Source organism: Sabethes cyaneus, chromosome 3 (genome assembly GCF_943734655.1).
Source record: "Sabethes cyaneus chromosome 3, idSabCyanKW18_F2, whole genome shotgun sequence".
NCBI classification, from domain to species: domain Eukaryota; kingdom Metazoa; phylum Arthropoda; class Insecta; order Diptera; family Culicidae; genus Sabethes; species Sabethes cyaneus.
In genome coordinates, this window is record NC_071355.1 from 152,646,765 (window position 1) to 152,674,710 (window position 27,946).

Here is a 27,946-nt window from a genome sequence, read left to right on the forward strand (position 1 = left end):
AATAATAAAAAATAAATTAGCTTTACTACTCATCTAGAAGACCTTCATATGTGATCAAATAAAATAATTTAATTGTAATATACGATATTTTTATTATTTACGATGTTTGGTTTTAAAATCGGAATGCGGTGCTTTGGTTTACGATAGGTTCGAATGCAGTTAGAATTCAGTTACCTGAGTAAGTTAATCTCCGTTAATTTTGCACTAAATTCTTTGGAAGGATAACTCCTATCGGGCCATATTCTCATGGAAGACTTGTTTTGTGGTAAACTAAACTTAACGAGTTAGGTTTACTACCTAGAGTGAACTATTAATCTGGTCTTCCATACCGGTTGCCAAAGAATGCTGTAAAATAACTCTCCTACACTCTAGAAGTAGAGCAAAATGTATTGCTAATTTAATATCGATAAGCCAGCATAAAAAAGCAATTTCTCGGGCAAATCACAGTACTCCATAAATGGACGAACAGAGTTATTTATTACTGCTAATTGAACGAGAAACATAATTCTCGTCGATGCTATGTTGCAACATGCATATGCAGTTCATACCGGGAAAAAAATCAAAATCCACTAACCAGTTTAGTATGTGAATTTAAGTTTTTATGCTTGCGCCGGCCGGCGCGTTGACGTCGAAGGACGTTGCACGAATAAACTGGTATAACCCGAGCCAGTTACTTGTTGGTATATGACAAATTTTTGCCATGTCTTTCAATTTCGCCACTACTGAAGTTTGGAAAGCGTATTTTTGGAGATTTTTAGGTAAAAGTAGTCCTAGCTGGGGTGGTTGATCAATCAACAGCACAGGACTCAGGAGAGCTATAAAAGCTATCTGTTTCGCTAATGTTGGTATCATTTCATCGTTTAACATTGTCCACTACAAACAGTAGCCAACAACTAAATCCACCATGTCGTTCAAAGTATTTGATTAAACTCAACTTTGTTGAATATATTTATATAAATGCTATTTTATTGCAGACCATCATTGTGCTATCTGCTTTGGCCGGGCTTATCGCTGCTCAAAACTACTACCAACCTTACCACGCAGAGGAAGAGCATGGACCAGCGCACTACGAGTTCAACTATGACATCCATGATGACCATACCGGAGACGTTCATGGCCGCAAGGAAGCTCGCAAAGATGATCACACCCAGGGAGAGTATTACCTGATCGATGCTGACGGTCACAAGCGTACCGTAACCTACCAGGTTGATGGCAAGAGCGGATTTATCGCCCAAGTGCATCGGGAGCCAATCAAGGGATATCAGGCACCACAGCCAGCAATTCATAAGGTTCTTGCTGTTCCTATTCAGAAGCAATACTATCATCATTAAACCTTCATCCGGCGGACTAGTGAATTAAATTTTTTGAAAGGAGACTTTCATCTAGTGCAATTGTTATAAATATATGTAGTAAATTTTCAATTAATCAAAACCATGGTTTGAATTTCGGAGAATCCTTTTGACTGAATTCGATTTGTTGATGATGATGGTTCCACCTTATACCACTACAACGGTTTGAGCGAGACAATTTATCTATTAAGATATTTATGTAATAACAATATAGCCAGGTGTAAAAGCAAATAACGAGCTGTCTTCTAATACAGACATATGTATTAAACTTTCAAGTGAATATCAAAATTTCAAAATATGTCCAAAGCTCGTTCAAAACGTTTCCAACCCGATGATTATTTGGACTTGATTAGGAATTGAACCTAATATTTAGGAGCTCAAAATTGGTTCTAGATATCGATCTAGAACTACGAGGGAGATTCTGCATAGCTTTGTTGCTCGATATACAACTCCGCAAGAAAGCAATGGTATACGAGTTCCATACGTATACGGTATACGAGTGATTATTGCTGGCCACACCCATCTTTACCGTAGCTTAGAAATACGGGGAGGAAGTAATGATGTAGTATTTACTTTATAGGAAACTAGCTGACCCGGCAAACTTCGTATTGCCACAAATTAAACTGTGTTGTACATAAATCGTGATTCTCGGATGACCTTTGTCACAATCTTGAGTTTTGCAAATTTCTGGGGAGTTCATGGGTGTTTTAATATACAAATTTTCCTCACAGTAAAGTAGAAAACAACTCCCCCCATTGCTTAGCCTGATAAAATAAAGCGGATAGCATTTATATATTCACTATCATTACAAACCATTTTGCCGAATACCATTTTGCGTAACACTAATTCTCGGTTGACCATAACGCGGAATATAAAGTTTCGCAGAATACCATTTTGCGAAAAACCTTACGCGGGATGTACCATTTCACGGAAAATCTTTTCGTAGAAAGTACGATTTCACAGGGGTGACCCAACTGAAGGAAAGTAATAGAAGTCAGTAGATCTAGGATAATAAATAAACCTAGATAGAGGTGATCTCTACGGGGGCTGCTCTCCGCAGTGGCCGGCGCGTCCGACGGCAGGTCGCCGGCAACACTCGCGGCCTGTGGCCGTCTCGCGTTGAATTATCTAATGTTACTATTGATAGTTTTTGGTGGTCTTGTTATTGATTAATGTTTTATGAAAGAGCCTAATATTTCTCGAGTTCGATTAGTTTTTGAGTTACGCAAAAATTTCTGTTTTATTTGTATGAGAGTCTTTATCCCCCTACCTCAAACCATCATTAAAAAATGCCTGCCTCCAAAACCCCTCACATGCCAAATTTGGTTCCATTTGATTAATTAGTTCTCGAGTTATGAGAAAATTTGTATTTCATTTGTAAAGGACCCCCCCTCCTAAAGTAGGGAGAGGTTTCAATTCACCATAGAAAAAATTCTTGTCTCCAAAAACATCCACATGTCAAACTTGGTTCCATGTGCTTGATTACTTCTCGAGTTATGAGGAAATTTGTATTTCATTTGTATGGAAGCCCCCCATCTTAAAAGGGAGAGGGGTCATTATTCCCCTCCTAAAGAGGGGAGGGATCTCAATTCACCATAGAAAAAAAAATTGCCTACAAAAACACCTACATGCTAAATTTGGTTCCATTTGCTTGATTAGTTTTCGAGTTATGAAGAAATTTGTATTTCATTTGTATGGGAGCTCCCCCTCCTAAAAAGGTAAGGGGTCCTAATTCATTATAGAAAAAATTCATGCCTCCAAAATCACCCACATGCCAAATATGGTTCCATTTGATTAATTAGTTTTCGAGTTATGAGGAAATTTGTATTTCATTTGTATAGGAGCCCCCCCCCTCCTAAAGTGGGGAGGGGTTTCAATTCACTATAGAAAAAATTGTTGTCTCTAAAAACACCCACATGTAAAATTTTGTTCCATTTGCTTGATTAGTTCTCGAGTTATGCAGAAATTTGTGTTTCATTTGTATGGGAGCCCCCCCTCTTAGTGGGGGGAGGGATCTGTAAACATCATAAGAACCTTCCCTGGCCCAAAAGCCCCTACATGTAAATTTTCACTCCGATCGGTTCAGTAGTTTTCAATTCTATAAGGAACATAGGGCAGACAGAAATCTATTTTTATAGGCATAGATTTGTATGGGAGTTCCCCCTCTTAGTGGGGGGATGGAACTTTTGCCATCGAGAGAACCTTCCCTAGCCCTAAAAAACCCTACATCGGTTCAGTAGTTTTCGATTCTAAAAGGAACATACGGACAGACTGACAGAAATCCTTTTTTATAGGTATAGATGACAAAACTATTTATGAAAAAGTGCTCTCCAAAGTTACCGGAGTATATACCATAAACCATAAACTTTTCCCTGAAAATTAAATGTTTTCTAAGTTTTTACGCATATTAATCGGTTTACGTGCATCTCATTAACTTAGTTTTAGGAATTAACTGACAGCTTAAATGAGCTAAATGACATAATTATTCGTGTAAACTACCGTGTCCATTTTTTAGAACACTTCTGTACACAAACAAAAGTGCAAAGAAGATTTTTCGTATTCTTTCGCATTATGTATGGAGACCTCTGAACTGAAACCATAATTTTATCAGTAATGGCATATAAAATACTAAGGAACAACATTTCATTAGAAAAAGAAAATCTACGAGTTTTGTGTTATGTTCTCGTGTGCCACCAACTGCAATATTTATAAATGTAGTTTATTCAAAACTTTTTGTAATAACATTGCTCGTCAATCTGCGTGTAAACACACAACACATTTGGTTATTTGACGTTTACATTTTTAAGGGTTGCTAGTGTGTGACTGTATTGGTGATTTGTGTGCATCGGGAACCGAATTCGCTATTGGAAAAAAATCGCGATGAATACAAATCGCGTATACGAATACGCGGCGAAGTGTGCGTAAGATAAATGTCAGCAATCTCTATTACTCTATTTGGAATTCAATACCAATATGGAGAAATAGTTGCAATTATCTCAATTATTAGATGATCACTCATTTCACCTTAAAATGCGGAAATAAAAAAGAATAGTTGAACAGATAGGTTTTAGTTTACATACTACTACATAATATAATTTTATTCTGTGTTGATTCATTGTATCTTATTTGAGTAACAAATATAAAAGGAAAACATTTTCTAGTGCTAATAATAGCTTCGGATCCTTGATCATACCCTGCTTTTTGGTACCACTCACATTCGATGCGTTTCAAATGAGGAAAAGGAAAACGTATGGCATTGACAACCGGTTGATACGAAATCGGCTTGCTAACAGCCAAAATCAACGAGCGCAAACTAATGAAAGTAGTTTAACCCTTTAATATGGGTAGGTAATAATTCATTCAATACTAGAACTTAGTGGCAATGTAAAATTATACAACTTTTGAATAGCAAGTTGACTTTAAAATAAATTGTAATATTGTGGTTATATGCTAATTTTAAGTTTAAATTCTGGATCAAAGGCAAATTTCATGAAAGACAAATTGTTGACCTCGGAGAAAAGGATAATATTTGCTTAATGCTAAAACTTTTCTTCGTTTCTATTTTTTGCTGTGATTCAGTTTTGCTATCGCACCGCACCTATTTGCGAGAATTATATTTTATTCTTGCTAATGCCTCGTGAAGGGTTAATGTGTATCTATTGCAAGGTAAATATATAACAACATGATTGGCAGGGCCTAAAATTTGCAAATGGATTAATAACAACTTTCTAAGTTAGATAAATGGTACGCGTCGTGTCACAGTTGTAAAATGTGCAAGTAAGTATTAAACTGGATATATAAGATACAATAGAATAGATTGGTTGGATTGGTTGCAATCTATTGTGCTGTTTTATTTTCTCTGGGAACTTGTAATTTAATTAGTATTATCTTCAAAGTAATGATGTATCAGTGCATATAATTCCGATAATCAATTTTAAGAGGTGATTCTAATTCCGCTCACAGGTGTATCTAATTTCGATCACGTCATGACGAGCTGTTATAAAACTATTGTCAACTTGTACTAAATGGATCTGAAATGTTTTGAGTTTGTATAGTCTGACGACAATTTCCTTACCAACCATCTTCTGCTTGCGTTAATGATCATCATTATCATTAGATTAAAATTCATGAAATATGTGTACTCGTGAGCTCGACAAGCGGTTTATGAAACTTTCCCATTCTTTTATCTTCGTTCAACTTTTGCAATTACAATAAAATTGGGCCACATTCGACATTTTCATAAAGTTTGAATCATAAATAATAGTTGCAATAATAGTTGTCATGTTGCGAATAATCCTAAAATCCAAATTGCAACATCGTTAGCACGCTATTTGCGAGTTTATAACTTTGATACAGTGATCGGAATTAAAAGCAGAAAAAATTAATATGTTCCTAATTCCGATCAATCACTTTAATGGAATAAATTCCGCAAATTCAGCAGATTTTCAGTCAAATTTGATATAGAACGGTTATATATGGTTGTATCTATTAGTTATCATAGAATACCGAAGAAGGTAATATATTTCCACGCTGCTATGATTTTAGCAAAGATCGTGCGCTTAGCACTTCGGTTAAGAAAATCCATTTTGTTGGCGTTTTTTGCTACTGCCTGTCGAATTTAATTTATTTTGAAGTGCATAGTGCCCCAAACCCAAAGGCAGTCATTTTTCAACAACTGACAAATAAACACATGGCACAATAACTGAGCATGCTCATTTACTACAGATTTTGGCTCAATTTTCTAAAAATTGGCCATTTAGGCTGAGTGATCGGAATTAGGAGCTGATCGCAATTATGTGCGGTCACGGTATATCTAGAACCAAATGATTTTGACCTCAAAAAATGTTCAAGAGTAATTTACATGTTTTACTTTAATTTTTAATATATTTGATATTAAAAAAAATATCTGAGTAGAGCGTTAGATATGAAAAACACTTCTTCAGATACTCATTTTGGCATGAAAAGCAAAACTTGAGCTTCTTTTGAATCTATTTTTAAGAAAAAAATAATCATTAGCTTGATAGCATCATTTTTACGATGTTGTCCGTTAGAGGGTTAAGGAAATGGGCTATCATGAGGTTTACAAAAATCAATTTGTTGCTTTGTATATTATAAATTTGTATCTAAATTTCACGAAAATCTAATAATGAATTGCGATTTATAACTTGCACTCCGACTGACTGAATCCGGCCATTTTTCGGATAAATGATACAGACAAAAAGCAAAAACATTCTAACGACGAGAAGATGACGAGGAACTCTTTCTCGAGGCAATACCAATGAGATGCACTTCTAGTAAAAGCGCAACTGTTTCTAAAAAAATGGAAGTTCAAAGTAATTTAAGGAGCATATGAGTTTTTCAATTCAAAAAAATCGTTGGTTGACTATTTCGAATAATTTGTAACGGCCCTACAATCCATTTAACGAATTTAGGAACTAGCCTGGACCTAGAGAATTGAATCCCGGTCAATTCATGGCAAGTCAAAAGCAGCCGTGTTGGTCAGGAAATAGAACGACCATCGATAGCATAAAATAAGAGCATTTTACTTATAGGTATGTATTTGGTATCTTATGTATTTGGTAGATCAAATCTGTGACCGTTATCTATACTTACAGTGTTCTATGAGAGCAGTTTTTTCTCCTAGGGTGCGTATCCTAGGTGGGTATCGGTTGTGGATAGTCCATCGTTTTATGAGTTTGTCTAGCTGATTGACAGTAGTTTGGTATAGCCAGAGAGTCTAGTTTTGAGAAGATTGGTAGTCATATCGATGTAGGTCGACTATAGATTTATAGATTGTTTATAACTGGTATTCCAAACACCAAAATTTGACTTGAGCGTTATTCTGAATTTGCGTTGTACGTGCACCTTTCTATAAATGATATTTTGGCCATAGGCGTTCGAAAAAGTACGGGTTTTTCTGACTGTAAGTAAACATAATGAGATTAACAAGTTACACACGCAAACTACCTAGGGTAACCAACCTATTGTGGACCCCATTAGCAGCTGTACATAATTTGAACGCTTACGGTACGGCTGCTGATGGGGTCCAAAATACGTTGGTTACCCTAGTTGTTTAATTTTAACAAAGTGTTTCAGCACAAAATTTCCTGTCTTAAACATTTTCTAGGTGTACTACTAAACATTTTCAGTTCAATTAAATAATATTTATATCGATAAGCTGTAAAATAAAACCGAAAAGAACTAAACCAAGAGGATCCAAAATGAAAATCCATCAACATATTATGGTTGTTATAGCGTAATTATCTCTTGTGATAGTTTTACTAGTAGCTTTATCGTATTGCTAGAACAAACAGATCATAATCGTATTTTGAGCTATTAAAGAATATTTAATCATAAATTATGTCTCGCAAGAATAGGATACATGTCATATTCAACCAGATTTCATTACAATATGGCATTATAGCATAGTTATTCATAATCTGTGTTTTATAAGGCTTGTTCGCGACAAAATTTGGACACCCCTAAACACACACAGCTTCGGAAATTCATTAACAATGAGTGAAATATTTTGCAGGGTGGTAAACGTATGTCTGTTCTTTCTGAAAATATAACACTTGTTTATATTACAAGCGCTCAGTGTAAAATGGCGTCGAAAGAAGACCAGGTGCGAAAAGCAGTTGTGTGCGGTCGCAATGAAAATCCGGATCTCTCGTTAAGAAAACTTGCAAAAAGTTTGGATTTCCTCCAAGCACTATTCACAGTATTTTAAAATCGTTCGATACTCGCTTGACAACAGCTAGGAAGAAGGGAAGTGGAACAAAAATGGATCTGGCGAACCACCACAAGGATGCGAAGGTAAAACAAATATTACGGAGGAGACCAGATTTTTCTGTACGTACCATTGATCGTAAAATAACAATGTCGCCAACATTCGTGCACACTTCTAAGCAACGACAAGGCATGAAGGCTTTCAAGGTGAGGACTATGCCAAACCGTAATGTTAAGCAAAATACGACGGCCGAAACACGCGCTCGTTAGCTTTATCGCGAATATTTAACGAAGTTTCCATGCGTTATAATGGACGATGAAACGTATGTCCTAGAAGGCTTTAAACAGCTTCCTGGTACCGTTGTACGGGGCTTCTTTTGAAATGCGGAGCTACTTTGGACACTTTAAATTTTTAATTAATTTCAACAGAAAGCCTGATAGATCATATCACGTCCATGTCATTTTATGAAACAACATTTAATCTACCTCTAGGCGTAAAATAAGTTTTAAAAATCTACCACCGCTGTTTGTCAAAACAAAAAGAACTCTGAAAGTCGCACGGAGGTAATTACCAGATAACGGTAATATCTCAATTTATATTCAAAAACTATTGTTTTATCATATTCTGGAAATTGCTGTGGAAATTGCAAATCGATATCAATTGATTTTTTGAGAAAATCCCAAAGCATAGTACACCCAATTCTTTTTTTGTACGGATTTTTTTTACACGGATTTTTTTTTGCACGACTTTTTTTGCACGGTTTCTCGAAATAACACGGATTTTTTTTACACGGTTTCTCGAAATAACACGGTTTATTTTTGCACGGTTTTCTTTTACACGGGACGCATCCCCCGTGTGAAAAAAGAATTGGGTATTTCGTTAGCAGCCATATTGCACAGACATATTTATTTACTTCTTCTAGGTTGAAAAATGGTGCGAAATTATCGTAAAGCTAACAATAGTCAAAGATATACTGCAGTTTCTGTGGTAAATTCACAGGAATATCTCAAGTTGGTAAGTAGCGGTCAGATGTCCCATGCAGAAGCTGCTAGACATGCGGGCGAGAATTGCATCAAAACAAACCTGGTCGCAAAAAGTTTTCACTGAAGCGGAAGAGATATTATTTTGCGGACCATCTCTGTACATTGTCCAAATGGGACTTTCCCATAGGAACATCTGAATTGACAAAACAGGACAGAATTGTTTCAGTTTTCGTAAATAACAAACCTTCACGAGACTGGGTGGCTGGTCAATCAAGGAATTTCTAAAGAGTCATCGGGACGACGTCATTGACTGTTCAGCTGGGTGTAAACCAAAGAAAAAATTGGAAGTGCTCCCTGGGAAAAATGTTTCGCCAGATGAAACGAGACACGAAAGTTTCATGTAAAACTGCCAACAACCCGAGTAGCACACTTTTGTCATTTCTGGTTGCTGTAACCTATTTATGACTGAAACTAGTCATTAATCGGTTACCGCAACTAGTCTATAACAACTGTGCTAGTAGGGAAGCGAACAAAGAAGTCCAAAACGGTCGCGTTGTGAAGAATATAATCCAACTCAAATTTGGTTTTCTTCTAAATAAAATAAAGTCAATTATTGGAAAATATCTAGATATATATGAATCTTAATTAATTCTTTAAAATGAATCATAATTTGACTAAATAGTCTTGTTGTTATAATGAAATTTATTCATTTCTATCTCTAAGAGATGTCAAAAGTAGCTGTCTCTGAAGGGGGTTTTTTAATCACTATGGGAAATAAATTTTTATTTTTTAAGTAATTTGGCTAATATTTTGCCTAAGTGTTAAAATTGTGGAAATATACCCATCATTATGAAAGTTATGTTTTCTTAAAGTCAGAAAATTGAAAAAAAAAGTGTCAAAAGAAGCCCCGCACGACGGTATGTCTTTTTACACTGCCATGAAACGGAATGGCGTTCTGTAGAGCATTTTAGGACAAAGAAGAAAGCCAAGTTCCCCAAAAAATATTTAGTTTGGCAGGCCATTTGCTGCTGTGGTCGAGCAGGCAAAAGTTACATCACTACGGGAACGGTTAACAAGGAAATATACCGCGAAGAATGCCTGCAGAAACGATTGTTACCGTTCCTATACAGCCATGATGTACCCTCGCTGTTTTGGCATCCTGTCACTATGCCAAAGAGGTTTTGAAATGGTATGAAGCTAATGGAGTCCACATTGTACCGAAGGAGGCGAATCCACCTAACTGTCCAGAGTTACGCCCCATCGAGCGGTATTGGGCTTTGATGAAGAGAGAGCTGTCCCAGCACAAACAACAAGCAACAACTATAGATAAATTTCGCAAATCTTGGACAAACGCAGCTAAATTGGTTGCCAACAAGTCTGCACTGACCCTCATGGCAAGGATAAATTCCAAAGTTCGCCAATTGCAGACCAAATAAGTAATGTTAATTTGTTTGATAATTATTAACGAATAACGATACACAAATAAATGATATAAAATTGTTTCATGGATTAAACTTCTAGCAAATTTTTTTTTATTGTAAAATTGAGGTGTCCAGATTTTGTCGCGAGCTTTATTCATTATGAAGTCGCCCATTGTGATCCGATTTTATTATGGATGAGCCATTAGTAGAAAGATTGTCCTTGGTTGCTTCTTTATATGCTTTAATGCTGATGTATATTAACATACACAATTTTTGTTAGCTTATGCTTATTAATCAAATTTGAATATAGGACCTACTTGCCATAGTAAATGAGGCAAGTGGGACCTATCGCTATCGTTTTGAAAATTCTCCTCAGATTCGTTTCGTGTAAAGCGATTGGCCAGTTTTGTAATTAAACCTTCGAAGTGATACCACTGAAGAGTTTCTGTGCTGCAAGAATTTTAAAATAATCATAGGTGTTAGGTGTAGATTACACCCCACCTATAAGCTATAAGCTACCCACCTTATTCTATATTTTACATTACTTATTTTCAGTACTAATTTTCCGATTTGTTAGACTTTATTATTATTTGCAACATTTTACAGAACAACATTGAAGAACATTTATTAAATGTTTGTCTTTGTCTTTGATATAAACCCGGATTTTGAGATTCTCCCGCTCGAAATTCAAACGCACTAGTCAAAGGCTTCCTTTTAGACTAGTGTCGGTCCTCGAGGTCATCTGAGACGTGGAGAAAAATTATGCAAAATAAGGCATGCAGTTTTACTCTATCGCAAATACTCGCTTGAATAATGATTTACATGTTATTTTAACTCACCAAATACCATGCGTGGAATGTTTAACTTAAAACCTGAACATCGGAAACGAGTTCTATTGGTTGGTCATGCATACGTAGGCTGATCCAATACGCAATGAAAATGTCAATAACCATCGAGTGAAGTAGATAAAATACTGTCGTCATGTTAAAGTAGCTTTACTGGTAATAAAATGCATTGAAACTCACTCGAAAGTAACATGCTTTGAAGTTTTAGAATTCAATAAATATGTTTGTTGGGTAACAGAACCACATTCAGTGAGTTTGTCAGATAAACTGTGCATTCTATTATGATCTTGCTAATGACCCACTGTGCAAAACACATACCATTAATTCTACCGAAAAATCTCTCTCGGATTTTAATCCCTCGTGTTTCGCATAAGCAAGGTGCCATAAGTGACGGCAATACGATTAAGTATATCGTTTTGCAGATTTCGATATGAGTCTTTCAGGTTTTGGTCAATCTAGTTCGTAAGTTCGTTCATGCTACCTTCACATGCCTGGCAAGCAATTTTTTTCAGCGCAGAACTGCATTGCTCGTCGGTTCCTTTTCCTCGCTGTTTCGTATACTATTTCAACTAATCTTATTAGTATGTTTACGTTACGTATAGTTTTTTGTCGGATTTCGTTGATTGCTAATATTTACGACCATGGGTGGGTAGTTCTGACATATCAAAGGTCACAATTTCTTCGATTACCAGTTTGAAAACTTGATCGGTTGACCCGAGCGTGGTTAATATGACAAACTAGCTCTGTTCCTGTGGAGGTAAGACCACGAAGTGCGTATTTTCGCATTTTATGTGGTCGGTGGTCAACACTATAAATACTTTTCGTTTTGATTAGAAAATTATTAGTTATACAGTAGCTGTTTTAAGCACAACACAAAACCAATAAACATACGTAAAAATGGCTTTCAAAGTTAGTTTCTGAAATCGCTTTATCATTACTAGTTGATAAATTGATAATTTTGCTTCCTTTAAGGTCTTCTGTCTGTTTGCGCTGATCGCTGTTGCCAGTGCAGGTCTTTTGCCGGTAGCTGTGAAACACGTGGAATATGCGGATGCTCCTGCGGAATATCACTTCTCGTACTCCGTTCACGATGATCACACTGGAGACATCAAGAGCCAGAGCGAGGAACGTCACGGTGATGATGTCAAGGGTCAGTACAGTCTGATTGATGCCGATGGTTACCAGCGCATTGTTGACTACACCGCCGATGAGCATAACGGTTTCAACGCCGTCGTTCGCCGTGAGCCTCTAACCCAAAAGGTTGCCAAAATTGTGGCTCCCATCGCACACCATTACGTTGCTCCCGCCCCAATTGCCAAGATCGCTTTACCTGTGGCGAAGGTTGCCGTTCCGGTCGCAAAGGTTGCCTATCCAGCTAATCTTGCAACCGTCAGCTTTTCGGCGCCCAGCCTGAGCTATCACTATTAGGACAATTTTATCGGTTTGATAGAGCCCAGTAATATAAATTTAGTTCAATTTCAACTGTGACAGTGTTATTCTCTGAGTTAGTGAGATATCACCCCATTACTGTTCATTTTTTCCGGGTCTCATGGGTGGTAACTGACAGAATACGACACATTCGAGCGTTACATTTGCCAGAGATTTGGTGCAATAGTGGGGTATTATCCCGTAACGCTGAAATGTGTCATATAAGGAACTATCGTGGCATAACTACTCTACTCAAAGCGTGTAAGTTGTTTGAAATAATAGTATATAGGGTAGTTGATCCAATAGTTGTGGTAGTACCAATAATTGCGTTATTATTCATTATTAATGCACATTTTCGTCACCGTAGCATTTTAAATAAAACAATTACGTTCATTATATAAAATGAGTTCTTAGGAGTATTGGTAGTTAGACTACACCATTTGAAATTAAAAAGTTTTTTTTCTTAAAATACCGATTTTCTAAAATTTAACTCAACTATAGGCGCAGTTAAAGCGCACAACTATAGGCGCTCATTTAAATAGTTGCGCTACAATGTTTTTTCACCTAGCAGCCTAGCATTGTATACGGAATAACACAATTAAAGGAACACCAAACTTAATTAAAGGAACATTAGCGCAACTATTGGTACAATATAATTGAATCGGAAAATTCATTTTTTTCTTTATAAAGCTTCTCGTAGAACGAATGCAATTGCCTTGCCTTGTGACAAATACCTTGTGTTTGGTAAATTTATATCCCACAAGCATTAATTGAAGCATATAGCTCAATAAACAAGAAAAAAGAAATTACATAGGTCTTAGCTACACGACTAATGGAGCGTCTACCCTACCGTTGTTCTTTTTCATACGAAACTATATGTTTTAATGATTGATAACGACTTATCCTAGAACGATCCATTTGCCTTAATCTTCTAGATATTACGTCGACTTGCATTTCATATAAAGTGCCTCGAATTGTTGTATACACTGATTTGAAGGCAGCGTTATATCGTATAGACCATAGAAACTTCCCGAATCTGGTGCATCATAACGTTTTATAAAATGACTGAGTTTCTAATTATGCTATAGAAAACTTCGTATAAATTGCAATTTTTCATTTCCATTCTCAACAAAAAGAGTGTACAATAAGGCAGCAATACGAGCCCATTGCTTTTTTGCTGTACCTTAATGATATGGCTCTGATTTTTGGTGATGGATGTAAGCTGGTGAATGAGAACGATCGGAAATTATTTTTATTTGCATGATTTGCAAACTATAAAAACTGATGTATATATATATGGTTAAAAATATCAAATTACATATCTTGAAACAGTAGCTGGCAGTAGGAAACCCCTTTTTATATACCTTTTCAGTGCTCGAAGGGATTGAAAGTTTAATCTGTATTTCGTATATTTCGTATCTGTAATGAAACTGAAGAATTCATAAACTCATTATAATAATATACTAATGTTGTTTGTTGTTTCATATATTTTAGCTTTTGCTAACAAGATTGAACTTGTGTATTTGATTTATATTCTTAGTATCATACAGTACGGTCAATATTTTGCGAATTGCCATAATACGGGCGGGTTCCACAAAGAGAAAGAGCGTGAGAGACATAAAAACTTCAAGACCAAAAAGCCACATAAAAACTCTTTTAAGTGGTTTGCCCGCCAAAACCTGATCGGGACCTGTACCTGTACATGACCCGTAGACGAAAGAAAGAAAAAATCACGCTCGAAAGCCCCGACACGCGGGAAAGAGTCGATTTAAAGTGGAAGAAGGAATGGAGAGCAAAACAAAAAATGAAAGAAGCGACTTAAATGCAACCTTGAAAAAAAGTTATATAACCGCAACATGATACTTGAGAACCGGCTGCCTCTGGCTGGCAGAAAAAAATAAGAGCAATTCGATCGCGACTGGTTGTGTGCCGACGAATGTGTGTCAATTGGAATTCCTGTGCGAAATGAAAGCGAAAGTTCCTGCCTTTGTTTTGCAAAAATTTATTCTGAATTTCTGCATAAGCAAATGTGCTTAAGTTTTTATAACCACTAGTACTGCTTTAGGTTGCTTAAAGTTGGTAGAACTTCCGACTGCCAGAGTTTAGAGAATGGTCTTTCGTTTTTACGGGTTTTGAATTACACGGTGAACCAAACAAGACACTGCAATACATCATAACATGCATGTCACGATTGATGTATTGAAAGAAACCTTCAGTGCACAAATAATTTCACGCAGTGGGCCCACAAGTTGACATTCATTTACATTGTACTTTTTCTTGTTGGGTTCCTGATCTACGTCGATAAGCCGCAGACGATTGACTCTTTGAACGACAACATTCGCAACGCTATCAGTTATCCAGTTTCCATTGCTGCAATAGGTGATAAAAAATTGAACTTCCTTCAAGTCAGCCGAGGTAACCAAATGCCGGAAATAGCAAAAATAAAGCTAAATTCATGGCAATTAAGTCTTGATCACCTGATAGGCAAAATATAGACCCTACAGTGGTTCACAGCCTCTTATTTAGCAATTCCTACTCCTACCTCCTCGTGCTACCAGCCGGGATACGAGCAACATAGGTGGAAACTAAGTTCATATGTTTACAGAGAAGGAGGTCTCTTTTGGGTTGTTGGTCCTCCGGTAAGACAGGGGGTTGGTGCGATGCACGGCAAAGTGCGATTCATGGATGAGGTAAAAGTGCGTAGATATAGTTATATGCAGTTTTTAGCACTAAATTACAGATTCTGTGGAATCTGTGGAAATGGAGGACCTGCAGAAGACTGGGTATTTTATAGATACTTTAAGTACCGTCATCCGAGGCGAGATTGTGCCAAAAAAGCACATATTTTTGTTCTTGAGCTCAGTATACACACAATTTAGGAACTAAGTTGATTTCAAACCTGTCAATATATACTAAATTGTTCAATTAACAACTACCGTAGAGATGGTTTAGTTACAATGAAACCTAATTTTACTGGAAGTGCCTAAACTTTGGCACAATCTCGCCCCTTCTAGGGGGTGACATTGTGCCAAAAACATAAAGTTAGGCTAAAAACCTAAACAGTAAACATTAGCATGTTTATAAACAATACACATAAATATCAGTATAAAGTAGTTCACATGGGGCCGTCCATGAACTAAGTGGACTATTAGGGGCAGGGGGTCGGCCAAAAACAATGCATCATACAAAAAGTATGAACGAAAATAACCCGGAGAGGTCTGAAATAACTAAAAATGAGTTCGTAGTCAATGGACAGTCTTTATATAGCCAGTAGCGTTTCTAGGGCTAACAAGGGGGAGATATATGAAGGGGTGTATCCTAAGGGGGCATACCTATTTGATCATTTAACAAAAGTAACCATTACTTCGTTCGAGAACCCGCGGCCGTAGAACATGTGGCCTATCCCACCCCCTCCCCCTCCCCAGCAAACAGTATACGATGAAATCCGACTCAACATGATTAGTTCCATAATTCTATTCAATTCTGTGGCGAAAATCGTATGTGAATCAGTTACTATCATTTTGTACGAATAAATACAAACTAGGGTGCGCTTTATTAAGCTTTATGTACGATTTCGAGTTTGCTTAGCGATATTTAAGATGATTTTCACACATTATTATACGATTTCTCGTTTGCTGGGTCCTTAAAACTGACAATTTATACACGGTATAATATATTCGTCTTATATTAGAGTGTTTATTCAAAGTATCTGAAATTTTCAGAGACAAAGTAAAAATTAGTTTAAATTATTTAGCCGACCTATGATGCTGTTTGCTCCAAAATGGATGATGCAATCTAATCTGTCAAAATATTGTGCTCAATAGTAAAGAATGTGAGTATGCTGGTGTACACTGTCGTATTTTGGTTGTGTATGCGAAATCCACAAATTGGATCGATTATTATGGCTTGGCACAATCTCACCCCCGTGAAGCTCGAAAAGTACAAAGTTTCGAAAAATATTATTTTCGTAAACAAAAGTTATCCAACGCATAATAACTTGTCAATACATTGTAAATCATTAGTTTATATACATTCAAGATAGCAAGTTGATGCGATTTCTTGTTTGAATTGGTTTATGCGGGACATTTTTTACAAGCGTTATTTCCGCGTATTTTTGATCGCGAACTTTGAAACCCTGTTTAGGCTAAATAGTTTGCTAATATTATCTGTGTTCCATTCTAAGTTATGAATAAATATGTTATGTTCATCATCGTTTTGAATTTAGGTCACCAGTTTCTATAGATATAATAAATTTTCACAAATAAACATTTTTGGTTTTTGGCACAAACTCACCTCCGTGGCACAATCTCACCCCGGATGGCGGTAGCAAAACAGAGTTTATCCGGTTTCGGTCTGACAGAAGCTGCACGGCTACGGTACACAATTAACTTTTTTGCAGACACCATCAAAATAAAATGTCGAGAGCTCAATAGATTAGTTCTCGGAAATCTTTTCTCGGCAAAAGTAACGTTTACTGATCGTTCAGTAAATGCAAATGATGTCAATCTGTCAAAATTTACTGAGAACTTCGGTAAAATATGCTGAGCTATGTGTAGTTTTCAAATGAGACCCGGCTAATTTAAATCTAATACTATTGTGTTCTGACTAGTCAGTAAACGTCACCGAGTGATTAGCAAAATTAACTTTCAAGACTTGTTAAAAGAAGTTTGAAAGCATCGCATTGAATCGGTAATTTTTATAACAAAACGGAAAAACATCATTTCTGTATAGCTGGAGTACGTCCGGTATCGTCGGTGCCAGATGCTATGCGGTAATCTCTTGTGAATTAATCCGGTTAGCGCTTGTCGCTTCCGGCTAAATGATCCAAAACTATATAAGGCATAACAAACCATTGAAACTCAATTCAATCATTATAAAGAAACTTGAACTTACTTGAGGATATCAACGGTACTTCTCGTTTGTATGATCCGAGATTAAGGTGAAATTAGCAGTCATCGATTCTGCCGATTCCCAAAGCAATTTTTTTGTTAGAAGCAAAAATTCGGTTCATGAAAATATATTCGCTGTGTTCAGATTGACAAAAAGAGAACAGTATTTATAATTTTTCAAACAGAACCACGCGTTTGGGCCCTAAAACTGCTTCCAAAATTGGGCTCTCCGATGAAAAGTTAATGACTGCTAATTTCCCGTTAAAAATTTCACTTTATTGTTGATAATGAACGCACTTTTCCCAGCTGCGAACGTCCGGAATCACATCACATGTGGACTTTTGTCTAGTTTTTACCTTTGTTATACTATAATAAAGATTTAAAAATTGATCGAAAAACACATACCAATATGGCATACCAATCGGTAAGGTTGGACGAACTGAGCATTGTGCGTGTGTTTTTTTACTCTAAGGAAAAAAATGCTATAAAATGCTGGCCTGTAGTGTGATCCCAAGTAACAATTCCAAGTTTTATTACGTTCGTATAGTGGTTTTCATGACCAAATTCATAAAACCGCTAATAAAACTATGAGCTCCACCAGAACTTTCTGATGACCGCTATAAAACTGCTTTCTGACCAAGTGGACCACTCCTCAGAATGTTTTCATAACCGCTATAAGAATCAGGTTATAAGATCAAGTAGTCGTATCACGCTCTGCTGAAAGCAGCAATAAAACCGGTTAAGCTTTCGCTGCTTGATAGCCATCGCCATAATTTAAAAAAGCTTTACGCTTTTCGCTCTAGCAAAAGCTAAATAAGTTCGCCAGCTTTATCAACTTGAAAATAGGTACATCCGTTAGCAGCAAAGTTAAAGTTTTACTGTCCGATTATTGTGATCGATTTGGTTTATGGCGACCATAATAAAATATCCCTTAGAATCTTTAATAAATTTTAAGCAATTTCGTTGGTTTGCAACATGTGCGCATTTAATTTTATCGTGCATATTGATATGATAGGTGGATAAAATCAACGCGCCACTGAAATTTAGCAATTTTCGAAAATTAAAAATTAAAAATAATCAGTTAGTCAATCTCAATTTCTAGCAAAATAATTTTAGTTACTTCCTGTGATAGGAAAACCGATTGATAATAACTTTCTTTCTAGACCAAACTACGTATTGTTTTAGTTTTGAACTGCGGTTAAGCATATATTAATATTTTTTGAAACGGTGGTTCTAAAATTGATGAAGGGACGGTAGGGGAAAGTAATGAAGAATGTTTGAACGGATTTGAATACTGCAATAAAACCCATATAAAATTTAAATAAAACCAAGTAGCTTTAGAATTGTTACGTGGATGGCACTGTGTGGGATTCACTATCTTGTGCATAATCACTAAAAAACTATGTCCATTCCCCACTCTCCCGAAACTATCGTCAAGTATTACTTCTTTGTTACCTGTCGAGACGTGCACTTGGCGACCAACTTGACTTCCATCTCTTCACGGCCACCCTCGCAGGGCTTCTTTTTAGTGGCAATTATAGCTTACAACGATGAATGTATGTACGCCGTCACCCTGATTCTAACTGACTGTGCAGGCTCTTTCATCTTTGCTCCATCTACACTGCAGTTCCGATATAATTTGTGAAACTACCCCAGCTAGTCTTTTTACATGGAAATAAATGTAACAAATCAGCATTACGTACAGATATGCGTGCAAATAAATCGTATTTGATGCACAAAACTGGCATATCCGTACTATTTTGGAGGCGATATACGTGACACGTGTTATTTACGATAATGTCCGAATAAGCGCGACTCGCCCCATACTGCTATACAATTCTATGCTGAAAATCGTATGGGTGTTTGTTATTTCATTTTATACGACTGAAAATCAACTTGGGCGCTCTGTATTTAGCTTTAGTTACGATTCCGAATTTGTTAAGAGATATTTACGATAATTTTCGGACATTGATGTTCGATTTGGTGCTATCTGGGACCCTACTAACAGCATTCCAGATGCTCTCCTCTTTACACATTTGATCCGTAATGTTCTGCATATTTAAGCCAGGTATCTCACTCCGCACTACTTCGAATCTTGGGCATTCGAATATTACATGCTCTGGGGCCTCTTCCACGTTTCTGCATTCCGGACAGAATGGTGACGCAGCAAGGCCAAACCAATGCACGTACTGCCTAAAGCAGCCTTGTCCAGATAAGAACTGCGTCAGGTGGAAGTTCTGCGAGTATGAGCGTCCATCTGCCGTTTGACGCCGCATCAGCCGGAACGTACTGTTCAGCTTTGCTAGGTTTCGTTTGGTCATCAATGCTAAAATCCAGGCTGGATCTCCGATCGATCATCACTCATAGGTGCTTCAGAACTCACTACTCTCCAATAGTGCTTTCCATCCACTGCACCGCTTTGCAGTTACTGACCAACAACATTTCCGTTTTGTGGTGAGCTATCAGACGGAGACGCAAAACGTAAGAAGCGATGTTGAATCGACTAAATTCTGTCTATTCCGTTTTGATAATACGAATGCCAGACAATGGAACCGTATTCGAGAGTCGAACGGGTGAGTGAGCAGTATAATGCCTTGAGACAATACACGTTGGTGATGCCTTTAGTGATGCGGAATACGAGCCCTATAGTTCTGGATACTTTGTCCACAATGACAGGAAATGTGTCGTCTAAACGATAACTGACTGTTTAACATAACGCCGAGATCCCTCACTTGGTGGACACGTTGGATTTCAGTACCATCGAGTTGTAGTTGAAAATCACAGGTTGGGGGATTTGGGTGAAAGAAATAATGGAGCATTTTTCAGTATTCACGAGCATGCAGTTCAAGTTACAGCAATCCATAAAGGTGCCAATCTCTCATTGAAGACGAATTGCGTCGATCTTGGAGCGAATCCTCGAGGGGCCTTTAAGAACGTGGTTGACATCATTGAAGTACAGGAGGAAGATTAATGGTCCCAAATGACTGCCTTGTGGGATTCCAGACGAGACCGAAAACGCGTTAGATTGAAATCCTTCAACCGTTCATCCGTCCTTCTACAGTTATCACACTGTTATCGTTGGACCTTTGAGTTTTGCCATAACTATATGGTACACGTTGCCACCGGGATTGGTTCAATGCCATGGCACAGCTCTTTGTAGCAATTCGTTTTGTTTTTTTTATTTCCCTCTTCAATGCAATTCTTGCCGCTCGGAACCAACACATTTCTTGCTGCTGCATTTTTAGCTCCGTGAATTCGTCTTCTTGCAGGTCGGTGGGCCGTAGAATCTTTGGCTCCAGCTTTCTTGGGATTGCTTCACTACATGCCCTCACTAACGTGTTCGTAAGCCATTCCGCGCTTCTTTTTGAAGGCTCGATGCCCACCTTAAGTGCATCGGTAAACAGGTCTTCGTCTTCCATTTTCGCTCACAGCTTTTTGTCCTCCGTGCTGCTACAGCGTTTTGTTGACCTGCGCTGTACCGGATCCCCAAGTGGTCGCTATTGGTGTACACCTCACAAATTCTCCAGTTTGCCACTAGCGAAGGGCTGCAAAAAGTAACGTCGATGATCGATTCGCGATCATCCTGACGGAAAGTGCTAACCGTACCTAAGCTCGGTAATACTATCTCTAGCTTTGCTAAGGTCTCTAGCTATACCGTCTATGGGGTGCCTATTACCCCACTCCATGCATTAAAATTTCCCTCGATAATTATGGGCCTTCTTCCGACGAGGTTTTCAGTAAGCGCATCTATCAACGTAACGATAAGATAGGGTACCGGAAGGTATTTTCAGCATGCTGCTAAATTCAGCCTACATTCTCTTTCTGTTCCTGCGCTTTTCAAATAAAAACTTTGCCGCTAATTGCCAAACTAGCCTATGAGTGTAGCCCTCATAGGCTTTAATGTGTCATAAAAATGTAATTAATTCACTAATTTTTATTCAATAAACATCCAAACCACTATTTCTTCACAAGCACGGAAATACCCCTCTGATATGAAAATATAAATCAATTTTCATTCACTAGCAATTTGCAGCATGTTGTTTGCCTAAAAAAATAAGGTGCTCCATTTGCACTTCTACAAACATGCGAGGCAGATGCGCCTGGAAGACTTCTGGCATGTCGAAATAGTTAAGTGACAACCACTTGCTAGCGAATATGGACGATTTAATGTACACTAGCGCCAGAAGCAAGCTGTAGTCACTGCAAACCTAGTTATCTTCAATGAGCCGGTATGTAGACAACTTCGACACGTGAAGTATCCTACTCCCTATTGATCTGCTGTTGAAGTACAGTAATCCACCGAATAGGCCATTGGGTGGTGTTGTTTACTCAACGCAAATTCCCAGGTTTCTTCAAATAAATATAGCTGGTTTTTGGTAGACGATAAGCCTTTGATAAGCTCCAACAATATGCCAACAATCAGCTTTATTGTTAATTGTGCAACTACGAAATTACGGTGGGCGCCCTCGTAATACCAACCATTGAGTTATTCGGCAGTTTGCTTACTGCAAACTGTTATGGTTTGTACCTCACAGACTGCATTCAGCCTGTCGGAAATTTCAACAAAACAGACACTATAAAAAAATGGGCCCAAAATAGTCGCAGCAACTTCATCATTTCCGGTGACTGTAATTCAAATTTAAAAGCGTGTTATTAACACCAAAATGCGCTAAGATATTCAGTAAATGTTATTCTACGAATTAGTATAAAAATCTTGTCTCGAATGTCGTATTTCCTGACTTACTTACTTACTTATGTGTCCATGTCCACCGGTCCGGCAGAACAAAGGGATGAAATCAGAGATCTCCACTGCTGACGGTTACCCGCCATGGACAGGTTCTCGTCTACAGCCCGGATGTCGTTGGTTAAGCTCCGTCGCCATGAGCCTCTGGGTCTGCCTCTTCTACGCTGCCCTTGTGGATTCCAGTCGAGTGCTTCTCTGCAAACCTCGTTTGCTCCTTTCCTCAAGGTGTGTCCGATCCACTTCCACCTACGTTCACGAATTTCTGTGGCTATCGACCGTTGATGACACCGACGATGGAGTTCCTGATTGGATATCTAGTTATCAGACCACCAGGCACGAATGATGTATCGCAATCACCGGTTAATGAATACCTGCAGTTTTTGCGTTGTCTCCGCTGAGACGCACCACGTTTCGTGATTAGTCTTGTTCGAAAGACAACATGGCCTCATCACAGATCACCATTGAATTGTTTTACGATTGAATGTTTACTTTGAATGATATGAGCAATCATTTCAACAGATAACAATAATACACTAATTTATAATGATTTTAACCAATTGATTGTTTTGCATTGTCAGTTACAGACTAAATATTTAAAAAATACAGAACCTCGCCGTAAAAATTTTCAAAAGAAATATTTTTCCATTTTAGTTATTCAATATTAACGAAGCGGAATCGTGACTTACATTGATTCGCAGTCTTTGTGTACAATATGTTGTATGACAATACATGCTGGGCCTAACATAATTTTATGCGAGCATAAGTATTGGTATACGATGACAACTTAGCACTGCGGTGGGTGTGTCAGTTACGAAATCAATGTCAAGGCCATCTGTCAGGTATACTTCGGCACCTGTACTTGTTTGGCCGGTTACCATCCAATCAGCGAAGAGGGCTTTTTAATAATATGTTTACTTATTGCGAGTTGATCTATCAATCTAGCTCTTGCCCAGCACGCAACCGTCTGAGCCGTCTCAATTGGCTGGGTCAAAGCCTTCTTTAATTTTCTCCCTGTGTGCGCCGATTGCGTAATCTTGAATGCCGTGCCGAGAACCGTGCCGATCATAAGCGGCGATATAGCGTTTTAAGTTGGCTACATTCCTCCATCCCTTGACATGTCCCCGGCATCACATCGTGACGCATCGAAAGTGGCTAATCTGGTGTGCTAAAATCTAGCCCGATACAGACTGTCAAGATTTGATCTTGTTGAGTTTGATTTGCGAGAATGGTTATGGAATTCGTGGAGAATTCGATCAGTTCGAATGCTCTTTTTGCAATAAATACATGAAGAACAGTACGTAAAAAATGTGAATAAACCAAGTGAGAGCTAATTTTCCTGTGCATGACCAGGAAATAATTACAGTTATTTGTTTTTACATATTAACTTATTGATCCTCATATAACAAAGATTCATTTATATAACGTAAATACTGCCATCATGTAGATGGCAGAACTGTGACGGGATGTACGAAAACTATCGTGCTACCTTTAAGGTGGATTTGATTATACGGGTTCAAATATTTTTGCATTTCATTTTTTGCTACCACGGTCGCGTTTTTTCCCTCCCGATCGGCTGAATGAATGAGAGTAGTAACCGATTGGAGGAGCAAAGTGTTGAATGAAACGATTTTTGCAACAGTTGGGCTGCCCTCGAGTCTGTAGGAGTGCTTTCGCGCTAGTTCGTGCATGAGTGTCAGAAGAAGGAATAATATTTTGCATGAAGTTACTGCCGAAAAAAATGGCTGCAGATTATTAACGTGACACGGCCGACCGATCGGCCGATGGTCAGTTCGGTGTGTCACTCGAGGGTCGGATGTATATAAACCATAGTTGAACTGTTAATCGACACAGTTCAGCGAGATCTCTCAAAGAGAACATTTAAGTCAACTACTAGCACTAGGATCTGACTAGAGGGCAACACCGTTAGACGATGGCATTCAAAGTAATTATAGCATCTAGAATTTAACGGTAGAACATATTTTAATAATTAATTGTGAATCATTTCAGTTCCTTGCAGTATTCGCTTTCCTGGCCGTGGCCAGTGCCCAGCACTACGATCCCCATTACTACCAGCCACAGTACCATGCTCCTGCCATTGTTAAGACTGTCCAGCCAGCCATCGTCAAGACTATTCAGCCAGCTCTAGTCAAGACCGTCAAACACGTCGAGTATCCAGACTCTCCAGCTGAATATCAGTTCCAGTACTCCGTTCACGATGAGCACACCGGAGATATTAAGAGCCAACAGGAGGAACGCCATGGTGATGACGTTAAGGGCCAGTACACTCTGATCGATGCTGATGGCCACCGTCGTATCGTAGATTACACCGCCGATGAGCACAACGGTTTCAACGCTGTCGTTCGTCGGGAACCTCTCGAGGGACACAAGATCGTAAAGACTATTGCTCCGGTCGCCAAGGTGTACGCCCCAGTCGCCAAGGTTATCGCTCCTCAGGTGCACTACAGCCATCCAGAACCACAATACTCACACTCGCACTATTAGGCAAAAATATCCCATCACCGCCATATCTTCATCCTCAACCCGTACCTCACTCTCACAAACTAGCATAATTGATTTCTATTGTAAATAATCAAATTATTGAAAAAGAAAACAAATGAGTTGAAATGAATTCCACATGCTGCTTTATTGAAAGAACTTGATCACAGCCATGCCAAAGTAATCAATCGTGAGATGAATTCTTCCTCTTGTATCCTTTAAAATTTAAGCAAATTAAAAAAGTCGAAACTGATTTTACCAATGTATAATAATGTCAATTTTTTTAAAATTTGTGTTCTGAAACGTGCCTCTCCATTGGCCTCGAGACAGCGTACTGGTTTAATTAACCAGTCACCGTATGTTTGAATTTCGACTGAAAGGAGTGTCTGTTAGACGATAATAGCACTAATGCCCCAGTTGGGCCTGGAAGTTGACTGCGAAATCTGTCAAATAAAAAGCAGAAGGTCAGATTCCGAAAACGGAATGTCGTAGCACCAACGCTTTACCTGTTTGGTATGGAGGTTACAACTCAACCCTAAATTGTAGGTAGGGGAATGCCGGCATCGACTCATTTGCCCATAACTTCCTTTACAAACGAAATTTTGGCAATCTAAAGGTCTAGAAATAAGATATATTTTTGGAAAATCCCGAATTATTTTGAAAATAAAAAAGTTATGGGCATTTACATAAAGAACAAAAATTATCAAAGTCATCTTGTTTTTCAAAGTTTGGACCATCGCCAAAAATCGTAAAAATGTGTATTAAAATTGTATAGAATGACACGAATAGATTGAATTCCTTAGAAAACAAACCATCTACATACAAATAGAGTTAGTTTTCAACTAACTTGTTTTAAATTTAAACCACTATTGCCAGTTTAACTATACCAGGATCGTCGTTTTCGAGATAAAGAATGTTATAGTTAGTAAGAGCATGTTACAGTTAGTAAGAGCATAAGAGCGTAACGGCGCGCTGCTAAACCTTATTTAGCAGCTCTCTGTCATCACTCCATACCATACCAGTCGCTGCTAAACTAGTAACCGGGCTTTCGGGAAGCACCGCGTGCACAAATTTAGCAATCCGATAACAGCGTAGGAGACGGCTGCTATTTCACACAAATAATTATCAAACACGGATTTTTATTGATAATTGTTCTTCAAATGAAACTCTACCGCACACTACCTCTGGTTACTCTAACTCGCTGTTTGTATTTGGTGTGGTTAAATGGAATATTCTTCCTAGATCAGTAAAGCAAATACCGTCAGAAGCATTTTTTAAGAGGGGCTCTCTAGATTATTGGAACCGACATTAGTTTATTACAAACAAATACAAATTAGTTTATTAGTATTAGATATAATAATAGAAAACTGTACAATACTGATATAGTAAGATCGGAGATAGTAGATTTAAAAAAGGCTTGCCTTACGCTATCGGACAATAAATGAATTGAATTGAATTATTGAAAATTGCGAATCGTGGTATATTGTTGTTGCTGTAAATGCAAGTATTGTTTTCAGATAATAAATAGTCTGTCTGTTTGTATGAACCTTATAGACTCGGAAACTACAGAAAGTGAAACGACATGAAAATTTGCATGCAGGGGGTTTTAGGGTCGGGACAGGTTCGTATAATGGTTTGAGACCCCTCACACCTGGAAGGGGGGGGGGGAGTGGCTCTTATACAAATGAAACAGAAATTTGAGCATAACTCGAGAACTGATCTTGCAAATGGTACTCAATTTAGCATGTAGAGGTTTTTGGAAGCAGATTTTTTTTCTAAGCTGGTTTGTGATCCCTCTCCCCTCTGGAAGGGCGAGGGGGAGAGATCAAGCAAATGAAACCAAATTTGGCATGTAGAGATTTTGAAGGCAGGAAACCTGCAGCAGAGAAGCCCTCGACTGGAATCCGCAAGGACAGTGTCTGATTTCATCCCTTTATTCTGCTGGACCAGCGGATACGAACACATAAGTAAGGTGATAATTCTAACACTCGCGGTGGCCGCAATTCAACGATCTTAAGGTGAAATTAGCAGTCATCGATTCTGCCAATTTCAAAAGTAGTTTTTTTGTTTGAAACAAAAATTCTGTTCATGAAAATCTATTCGCTGTGTTCAGATTGACAAGAAGAATGCAGTATTTATATTTTTACAAACAAAACCCCGCTTTTGGAATATGATATGATGAATATATGGTACTACCACCTGCCTTAGCAGAACATCCGTTCATAGCAATGAGCCTATCATGTCAAAAAGAGTTGAACATATTCAACGATTGGTCATGCTTTCCAACTCTTGTATGAAGGGCCAAAAGGGAATTGGTCGATAAGCAACATCACTTACACGTACCAGGGATTTAGAGAATCTCCTTCCAAGGGCTAAGTCACCTGAGTCAATCGTTGAATAAACCGTCTTAATGCAGAATGACTCCAGCAGGTGGGGAGAAGAGCCCGCTCATTATCCACGATGTGTTGTTAATCGGGCCAAGATTAACCCTAGAAAGTTGACTGTTTCACTCTCCCTAGGCCCACCGCTTCAAACAAGTGCTCTGATGGTCCCTCATGGTCATGGTCCCTGATGGTTCCCGATTCTAGTTTATTTATGAAATGTGGTATATATGGGTAAAAATAGAACAATCTCACCAGCAGTCCTTCGAATGGAATAGAGTTGCGTCCTTTTAGTTTCCATAAATGCTTCTAATAATTAATTTAATTTTTCTTCTGGTATCCAATATCCATGTGCAGTATTAACACTCGTATTGGCCAAAGTTTTCACTATAAAGCAGTAAATGCTTCATAAGCTAAAACGAAAAAAATTATTAAAATAACTTATATTATGCTTACCAGATCGTGTGGCTCCACCGTCTGCCCAAAACCTCGATTATGAGATCAGGCAGCCGGGAACCACACAGTATCGCACCTCCTAGCTTGGCTACTCAATAGAGCATTACCGGGTATGGCCACGTGGAGGCGCTAGGTAGGGGCTTGGGATAGCTAGAGCTATATTGGACGCTCTTCATTTGCCTTCCCCATTTCATAAACACAAACAAAACCCCGCTTTTGGGTCC

General features: G+C 38.1%; 3 protein-coding genes across 3 annotated transcripts; all 3 read left to right on the forward strand.

Annotated features, from left to right (window-relative positions):
* Window positions 1-839: 839 nt before the first annotated feature.
* Window positions 840-1,331, forward strand: LOC128740283 (larval cuticle protein A2B-like). Its single transcript, XM_053835822.1, has one exon. It carries the CDS (start codon window positions 840-842, stop codon window positions 1,329-1,331), a length of 492 nt encoding a protein of 163 aa, XP_053691797.1.
* A 10,894-nt stretch (window positions 1,332-12,225) lies between these two features.
* Window positions 12,226-12,756, forward strand: LOC128740284 (larval cuticle protein A2B-like). Its single transcript, XM_053835823.1, has 2 exons — window positions 12,226-12,237; window positions 12,295-12,756. Exons 1-2 carry the CDS (start codon window positions 12,226-12,228, stop codon window positions 12,754-12,756), a joined length of 474 nt encoding a protein of 157 aa, XP_053691798.1.
* Window positions 12,757-20,181: 7,425 nt separating this feature from the next.
* LOC128740285 (larval cuticle protein A2B-like) lies at window positions 20,182-24,891 on the forward strand. The gene is made up of 2 exons (XM_053835824.1): window positions 20,182-20,218; window positions 24,362-24,891. Exons 1-2 carry the CDS (start codon window positions 20,182-20,184, stop codon window positions 24,889-24,891), a joined length of 567 nt encoding a protein of 188 aa, XP_053691799.1.
* Window positions 24,892-27,946: the final 3,055 nt, after the last annotated feature.

Bases quoted from the DNA above. Each gene is read 5' to 3' on its own strand.
- LOC128740283 (XM_053835822.1), top strand. From the start codon at position 840: ATGTTGGTATCATTTCATCGTTTAACATTGTCCACTACAAACAGTAGC.
- LOC128740285 (XM_053835824.1), top strand. From the start codon at position 20,182: ATGCCAGACAATGGAACCGTATTCGAGAGTCGAACGG. The intron at 20,219-24,361 runs GTGAGTGAGCAG...ATTTAACGGTAG, and splicing joins CGTATTCGAGAGTCGAACGG to AACATATTTTAATAATTAAT.